General features: G+C 41.1%; 1 protein-coding gene across 4 annotated transcripts in view; it reads left to right on the top strand.

The window, feature by feature from the left end:
* Positions 1 to 2,716: 2,716 nt before the first annotated feature.
* Positions 2,717 to 8,871, top strand: part of MDM2 (MDM2 proto-oncogene) — a 31,216-nt gene continuing 25,061 nt past the window's right edge. The window contains exons 1-4 of one of the 4 annotated variants that reach the window (XM_076007174.1): positions 2,717 to 3,090; positions 3,593 to 3,664; positions 3,795 to 3,873; positions 6,844 to 6,918. In XM_076007174.1, coding sequence (XP_075863289.1) covers positions 3,799 to 3,873; positions 6,844 to 6,918 — 150 coding nt within the window. In that variant the 5' untranslated portion in view covers positions 2,717 to 3,090; positions 3,593 to 3,664; positions 3,795 to 3,798. Of the gene's footprint in view, positions 3,102 to 3,592; positions 3,665 to 3,794; positions 3,874 to 6,843; positions 6,919 to 8,871 lie in introns of those variants that run through there. The other 3 variants (XM_076007173.1, XM_076007172.1, XM_076007175.1) reach the window with 3 other exon arrangements.

The raw sequence follows: 8,871 nt of genomic DNA, 5'->3' as shown, positions 1-8,871 counted from the left end.
AGCTCAAGCAATCCTCCCCCCTGGGCCTCCCAGAGTGTTAGGATTACAGGCGTGAGCCACCACGCCTGGCCCACCTTGCTTTAGATATTAGTCAGTTGTCATTATTAAAATAAGTATGAAGTGGCCCTTAGGCCAGGATAAGTTTGTTGTGGATATGTTTACAGAGTTTATATCCCAAAAGATATATAGATATTCAAGGTATCTCCACCTCTTGGGCATGGACAACACTGCTACAGAAAAAGAGGCAGAAGCTTGCCCCCAGACAAGCCTCAAGTAAGCACAATGAAGGACACAGGATAATGGTGGAATGCAGGCAAACAGCAGCTGGTCTGCATATTTTGAATGTTAAAGTCACACACAATAGAAACTGCTTTTAGAATAAGCTGATTCAGTTTGCTTTCTTATTCCTCATTTTGACTTCTGCAGTACTCAGTATTCTAGTTTTTGAGACACCACTATACTGCCCTGGGTTGGCTGGTGTTCAGGTTGTTCCTCTCATTCCCATTGCTGCTTCAAGCTCTGTATCCAGTCTGAGCTTTCTACCACTCAACCTTGTTCTGTGGTGCATCACTGAAAACTCTACAACCACCCAACTATTCCACCCCTCCAGGCTTCTTTTGTCAGCAGTATCACCCTTTTCTTTAGGTGGAAACTGAGTCCTCCTGCTAGGTTCTATTGACAGCTGGAAGCATGACTATCTTGTTCACCACTTGGGGCCTCTGGTAGTGCTCAATACACAGAGTAAGTTGTGAATATCAAGTCCTTGAAAGAGTAAATCCTTGCCTCAATTTCTCTCCCCAACACTCTAAATCCTATCACTTCTACCTTCATTTCTGCCCCTCCTTTCTGGTTCCATTAGAAAAGGACTAATGGAACCAGACTAATTATCAGTTCTGCCCTTTGTTTCTGCTCTAATAATTTTGTCAAGATAATTTTTTTGAAGCACAATGCCAATGAGAATGGGGAAAGTCAGTCCAGTTTGAATCAGCTCTTGGTGGTCCTGTTAAAACTGCTGGAAGCAAATGACCAGTTTAGATGCTCCCAATGTCTGCCCACTGCCTACTCTGTCCAAAACCCAAATTCCAAATTCTCCTGTGCTTGGCATTTAAGGAGACTCCCAGTTCTTTTTTTCTTTTTGAGACAGTCTCACTCTATTGACCCGCCTAGAGGGCTGTGGCTTCAGCCTAGCTCATAGCAACCTCAAACTCTTGGGCTCAAGCCATCCTTCTGCCTCAGCCTCCAGAGTAGCTGGGACTATAAGCATGTGCCACCAACTCTGATAATTTTTTTCTATATATTTTTAGTTGTCCAGCTAATTTCTATTTTTCGTAGAGACGTGGTCTTACTCTTGCTAAGGCTGGTCTAGAACTCCTGAGCTCAAATGATCCGCCCACTTTGGCCTCCCAGGCCTGAGCCACCATACCCCGCCAGGAGACTCCCAGTTCTTAAAACCTTTTCTTGACTCTAATGCAAGTCTAACTGATTTACTGTTTCTCAAACGGTCCTGTTATATTTTCGTTTCTGGATTTTTTTTTTAATAGTATTTTTCTTGTGCCCGAAATATTCTCTGCTTTTATTTAAGTCTTACCATCCCTTCAAGGCACAAAACACATGTGATCCGTTCTAAGGCCTTTGTGAACTGCCGTCATTCTGTGTCTGAACTCCTGTAGCACACACTTTACTCATCTGGCATCTAACAAATGCCAGCTTTGATCACTTACCCTTTTATGCTTACATTGTCTTACTGTTTGAGGTTTTCTTTCGCCCAGTGTCTCACAACCAGAAATTTTACTATACTTGATCTAATAAAGATGAGATTGTTTTTTTTTAAAGCCACATTAAATTCCTGAAGTTGATCATGTTGGCAATTAAATTAAATCAATAGAATGGCCACTATGTTTAAGGAAGGTTTCTTTCTAGTAGGCTGGGGAATAGAAGGGAAGGGCATAATTTTATAAAAAAGGTTCTTATTCACAAGGAACTAATCACTTCCTGGCCAGAGAAGGTGTTCTTTACAATGACTCTTGTTTTTTGGGTTGAGCCACCTCAATACTTCATGTCCTTATTAATTTCTGAGACTGCATCAAAACCGCCTGCCACACCTATGTGAGCAAGTACATGAGTCTTTCAGAATTGAGCGCATAATATATAAATGTCTATTTTTAACGGTAATGACTGTCTAGCTTAAATATAAACAAACCCACACCTTCTAAAAGCATGCTGTCTTTTACTACCACCCTCTCCCTCCCCGACTCTCAACGGTAACCACCGTCTTATTTCTCCAACTAGAACACTTGCATGCACCGGTGTATAAGCCTGCATTCCGTGCTATTTTTAAATCTTAAAAAACAAGTCCTAAAATAACTCATTTGTATACAACTCCAGCAGCCGGAGTCGGCTTAATATATCACACAGCTGTTACTTTTGGTTTCTTTTTGGTAGCAGGGACACTTAGATTCGCACTTGTTGGCAGTCTCCAACTTGGTCGAGTGGTATAAACACATGAAATACAAAAGCAGCACAACGGCTGAAGGAGTGTCCCAAGCGTCCCGCACTACACCCCAGGGAGCCGGCGGCCCAGGCCCCCCACCCACCTGGCGACCCGCCGAACCCGAACACGGCGGCGCGCGCCCGGTGGCCACCCTCCGCCCTTCGCGGAGGCGGCGCGGCCGAGCCCCGGCCCCAATTGGCGGAGGCGGCGGGCCGGCGCGTGCGTGCGCGCGCGTAAACGCCCGAATGGGCCGCGGCGCCCCGCGCGCTCCCTCCGGGCGGTAGGGGGCGCGCACCGCGGAGCCTCGGCGAGGTCGGCTCCTCGCGGGGTCTGTGCGGCCTGTGTGACCAGAAGGAAGATGGAGCCGAGAGCCGAGCCTGAGGGGCGGCCCTGACCGTTCTGACCGAGGTCCTGCCCCCTTTCGCCGCCGGGAGCCTCCTTCCTCTCCGGACTAGAGCGCTCGAGCTCCCCAGTGGCCTGGGCCCCGAGAGTGGAAATGGTCGCCGAGGCCCAGGGCGTGGGGCTTCCGCGCGCCCCGTGACGGGAACTGGGGAGCCTCGAGGGAGCCCCGCAACTCCAGGCGCGAAAACCCCCGCATGGTGAGGAGCAGGTATCGGCCCAAAGGGAGTGGGTCGGTCCTGGGTCCGCGCCGCGACTTGGGTCCCCTCGCTCGCTCCGGTCTCCAGCCTCCGCCTCGCACGCAGCCTTTGTGTTTTTCGCGGTGGGGGGCGCAGGGCACGTGGCCTCGCCTAGGTTTCGTTGGGAGGAGGCGAGGTTGTCGCCGCAGGGGAGGAGGGCGGGGTTTCGAGCTGGCGCTCCCGCGGGCGGGGGTCTCTCCGGGAGCCCGGGGTGAGGGTCACGTGGGCTGGGGGCTGCTGGGCGCCTCGCGCGGGGCTCGGGATGATCGGTCACAGGTGCCTGTGCGGTTGTCACCCGGAGCCGGGCGCCGGGTCCGGGCGATGTTGGGCTGGTTGCGTGAGCAAGTTGACTCAGCTCTTCCTCCTGGGCTGGTCAAGTTCGGACACGTTCCAGTCAGTAGTAAAAGGAGCTAAGCCCTGACTTGTCTCCAGCTGGGGCTATTTAAACCATGCCTCTTCCCAGCTGTGTTCAGTGGCCGTTAGCAATAGACACCTGTGGTCACAGGCCTGCAGCACTTTTTCTACACCGATCCAGGTAAGGACCGACTGACTGACAGCTTTATTTTTTAATAAAGGCAGTATTTATTTCCTTTCTTTATGGTACCTTTTTTCACAGATGTTTCATTATTTCCAGTTTTTATCCTGTGTTTGTTTCCTACTTGTAGGCAAATGTGCAATACCAACATGTCTGTATCTACTGATGTAGCCACCTCACAGATCCCAGCTTCGGAACAAGAGACCCTGGTTGGTATTTTTGTCTCACGTGTAACTTTTAAAAAATAATATAGTTTATGAGATGATCAGCTAACTTTCGTGCACCCTAATTGTAGCACGGCTTTTGAAATGAAATTGTGTGTACATAACTTAAATTCTGCTATCTCAGGCATAACTGTGTGGAGTAAAAAATGAACTTAAGAATGGGTATTTTCCTAGCCCTTTACCACATGGACTATAAAAATTAGTTCCATTAAATTCTTAAGCGAGAATGCTGAAGTTATGTTTGTTATGTGATTGATTTTTTTTCTATCTTGACCTGTCAGTATTTAATTTTTTAAATGGTTTCTGAAAATCACAAAAATAGCAGTTGTAAAGATTTTAGGCATTACAGAAATATATAAAGTAAAAACTGAAAATTTCAGTCTTTCTGTCATGTTTCCTTTTAGAGTTTTTCTGTGTACTTAGCCACGTATGTTCACATGTGAATTTAAATGTATGTTATTGTCCTGTTTGTTCTAAAACAGGGTTAAACTAGAGGTGTTCTACAACTTGCTTCCTTGTCAACAAGTAAAATCTACAGAATCTTTTTAATGGCTGTATAGTATTCCATAGCACAGCTATACCATTTTTAATTATTTGTGCCTTTACTGATAGATTTTTTTAAAATTGCCTCCTGTTTTTGAGTATTACAAATAGTGCTGCTTTGTACATTGATCTTAACACAAGTGTTATGTGACTATTTTGGTTAAGAAATGTTTTATAGAATTACAACTACTGCATCCCAAATTTTACCTATATTTGATTGCTGCTGGTAACTTCTTACCAAAACGTTTTAACAGGTTTCACTCCTACTACCATTGAATATTACCAATCTTTAATTATTATTATATTTTTGCCTTTTTGAGGAGTAAAAGGTACTGTGCCATTTCGATTAGTATTTTCCTAGTCTCTTGGTGAGGCTGGGCATCTTTCCATTTTGTTAAAGCATTTGTTTCCTTGGGTTTGCCTGGTCTTGTCTGTCTGTTTTTCTTTTAGGTTTTTTTGTGTTTTTCTTAATTGGAGTAGTTCTCTTTTTTAAGTGTATATAATTTTTGGTGTTTACTAATGTTTCGTTTAACTTTATGTTGTCTTTTCCCTATTGAGAACATTTTTATGAAGTCAAATTTGTAGACTTTTGTTGGCTTTCGAATTTCATATTGTGCTTTGGTAGAACTTTCCCTTCCTAAGGTCTTGCAGATATATTCCTATATTTTATTCTAGTATTTTTAAGTTTTACATATACTGTATCTTTACATGAAATTTATCTTTTTGTTCTTAAATGTGAGATCATGAATGGTATTGTCTTTTATAATTATTTTCTTATTAATATTTTTTAAGTCAGTAAAAAAACTAATGGCTTTCCATTGTGTATTTTTACTTTGAGTTATTTTATGTAATTTGTAGCTAATATGCCATATATAAAAATTTAGGAGAAAAGTAATTTTTTAACCTTTTCTGAGAGGGTACATTGTTTAGCCTGAAAGGATATATGTAAGCATATTTTTTAAAAATGTGTGATCAGAACAAGTAATACTTCAATTCTACATTTATTATGTATTTTAAGTTTTTCAATCATTAAATAATTTTCGGTTGATTAGCTGGAAACAGGCCATTTTTAAAAATCTGGTTTTGAGAGCTCCCAAATGCTGTCAGATTTCAAAGTCAGGTACAAGACAGGGGCATATTGAGGGATACAGAGCCACCAGTCTGTATGGGGTGTGGCAAGCTGTAAAGATACTCGAGTTTTACAGGTTTTGATTCAGCAACAGGAAGGGAGAAAGGACATAAGCAATAAAATCTTCCTGGTTTACATAGTATCTATACTTGTGAGTTGGGTAGACCATCTGTAATGAAAAGCTTAAAACATTTACTGTCTGGTCCTTAACAGAAAAAAATAACTCCTAATCTCCTTGGCAGGCTTCTTGGAATATAGATCATATGTCTCATTTGTAATTTTTTTTTTTTTTTTGCAGTACCCAGCACTGTCTGGTTCATAGTAGAAGCTTAATAAATGTCAAGTAGTTTTTTGAAATGTAGACCCACTAAGAGGCAGTGGGAAATAGCAGGAAGAAAATGCTGAGTTGTAGTTGAGGGACATGAGTTGCTGCCTCAGATCTGTTCTCAGTTACCCTTGCCAACTTGGGTTAGTAGTTTTAAGTTCTCTAGCCTTCAAGAACCTAATCCGTAGAAACTGAAGATTGGGAACAGGACCCACCCTAAAGATGTATTTTTTTCTATTGGATTCTCTAAATTAGCTTATAATAAGCTCATTGGATCAGTATAGTAAGCTCATTGGATCTCAACAATTTATGGTTGTTTGTAAGGCAGTAAGCACATGATAAAAATAGCTGGAGGAAAAAAAATCTTCACTATCTTGGGATGGGTACCATTTATGATCTCAACTAATGATAATTCTGTGATATTTGCATAATAATTGATCCTCCCCAGAATATTTTTCCAAACACTCTTGACTGTCTTGTGGTATTCAGTTTATATAGTCCAACCATTATACTTAGTAAAAACATTATAACCGGCCGGGCGCGGTGGCTCACGCCTGTAATCCTAGCTCTCTGGGAGGCTGAGACGGGCGGATTGCTCAAGGTCAGGAGTTCGAAACCAGCCTGAGCAAGAGTGAGACCTCGTCTCTACTATAAATAGAAATTAATTGGCCAACTAATATATAGGGAAAAAATTAGCCGGGCATGGTGGCGCATGCCTGTAGTCCCAGCTACTCGGGAGGCTGAGGCAGGAGGATTGCTTGAGCTCAGGAGTTTGAGGTTGCTGTGAGCTAGGCTGACGCCATGGCACTCACTCTAGCCTGGGCAACAAGTGAGATTCTGTATCCAAAAAAAAAAAAAACAAACATTATAATCTATCTTTATGGGCATGTTTGCTGCAGAGCTTATAGTTCTGGAATAATTTGGGCAGTATAATAGCAGCTGTTTTTTTTCATTATAGGTTAGACCAAAGCCATTGCTTATGAAGCTGTTAAAATCTGTTGGTGCACAAAAAGACACTTACACCATGAAAGAGGTAAGCTGAACTAAGACAAAGAGGTAAACTGATGTCTTACTAATTGTATATAGCCATACTTACAGTTTTCAAGACCCTGGGGAAAAAATTGGCCACATAGAGAGATTTTTCATTAAGCAGCAACATTAAATTTTGTGGTCATTTGCACTATATTTTGAACCTGGAAATTCTATGTCTAGTTTCATTTCTCAGCTAGGAACTCAGACAAAGGGAAGCCCTGTATGCATTCTTGACCCTTTTATGCTGTGAACCTATTTGGCATACTGGTAAAAGTCTTCTCAGACTGGTAACTCCTTCTCAAATCTTGTTTTTAAATGTATGAAGTAAAATTTACAGGATTACAAAGGAAACTTACGTTTAAATACAGTCATCAAAAATAGTAAACAAGTTTGTGATATATGTGCTTTTGTTATTAACACATGAATTCCAAGATTTAGAACAGATCTAATAAATGTAATTTTGATGTAGTGAGGAGTATAGTAATATTTTGAGATGTTTGCTGTATGCATAGTATGATATGAAAACTCTTGTGGTTTTTATTGATCACAGGTATTACAAATACTATTGATTTGTTGCCTACATTTATGATTGAAGAAAAAACTAAATTTCAGTTAGAAGTTAGTGGAAATAAAGATTAAAAAATTGTTTTTCCCGTCCAAATTAGTGGACCTCCTAAATTCTATCCAAGGACTTCTTGGGCATCCCTGGATGCCAGGTTAAGAACTTCTGCACTAGAGATACATGAGTATAGTATACTGATCTTTCTGGGATAGAGGTGAGCTGATTCATGAACACATGTTCTGTTTAGCAGATAAAACATTTCAATGCATTCTCTAGCTTTCAATGTGTGTACAAAACATGATTTTCAGTGAGAGATTGAGCCATCCTAGGCAATATTTCAGTGTGAATGAAATGTTCCTATTCCCCATCTGTACTGTTTACTTTATGGGGCTCAGATTACTTAAAACATTAAAGTTTCTCTGTCACAACAGAATAGTGGGGCAGGAAGAGATTCCAGACCCTTTTCCTTTTCAGCTACACTTTTACAAACTTCCTTAAGGGATCTTTGGTAGAAGTAATCTAGGTTCTCTTTCTTCTCACTGCCTTTCAGCCATCTCTCTAATTCATAGTCACATAGGAATATTCCTTTAAGGTGGACATGCTTAGTGCTTACAGGGAAGTGTCAGGTTAAATGGTATTTTGGGGGCTGTTAATTTGGAATTGACTTTATTAAATAATCATTTAAGGAAATGAAGTATGGATTTGGCAGTAGGTAGAAATGAGAAAATTGATCAAGACCATCACAAAGACTTGGAAATGCATACGTTAAACTGTGTAACTGTAATGTATAAATTGTCTGATGCTGTTTTCAGTTATAGGCTCTTTGTTCTGGGGCTCATATGGGAAAGGGGTGAAAGCTAGTATGGGATAGTAGAAAGAGCATTGGACTAGGAGTCAAAAGACCAGGGGTCAGTTTCACCATTTTTGACACAGTGATAACAGTTCTATGAAATATCAGAAGGATGAGATAGTACTTTTTAAAAATTGTTGATGATTATGGGTACATAATAGTTACATATTTTTATGGGGTACACGTGATGTTTCGATATAGCATACAAAATGAATTAATCAAATAAGGGTAATTGGGGTATCATCATCTCATGCATTTAATAATTTGTGTTAGGAACATAAGTATACCCTAACTTGTTGTTTAGTCACTTTGTTATGCTATCAAATATTCTATCTAACTATATAACTATATTTTTGCATTCATTAACCATCCCCACTTCATCCTTACCCCTTGCTACCCTTCCTAGCCTCTGGTAACCGTCATTCTACTCTCTGTCTCAATTAGATTAATTGTTCTTAATACTTAGCACCCACATATGAGTGAGAACATGTGAGATTTGTCTTTCTATGCTTGGCTTATTTCACATAACATAATGTTCTCCA

This window comes from Microcebus murinus, chromosome 10 (assembly GCF_040939455.1).
Source record: "Microcebus murinus isolate Inina chromosome 10, M.murinus_Inina_mat1.0, whole genome shotgun sequence".
NCBI classification, from domain to species: Eukaryota; Metazoa; Chordata; class Mammalia; order Primates; family Cheirogaleidae; genus Microcebus; species Microcebus murinus.
Note: the sequence above shows the minus strand (reverse complement) of the source record. Positions and strands in the feature narration are given on the sequence as shown.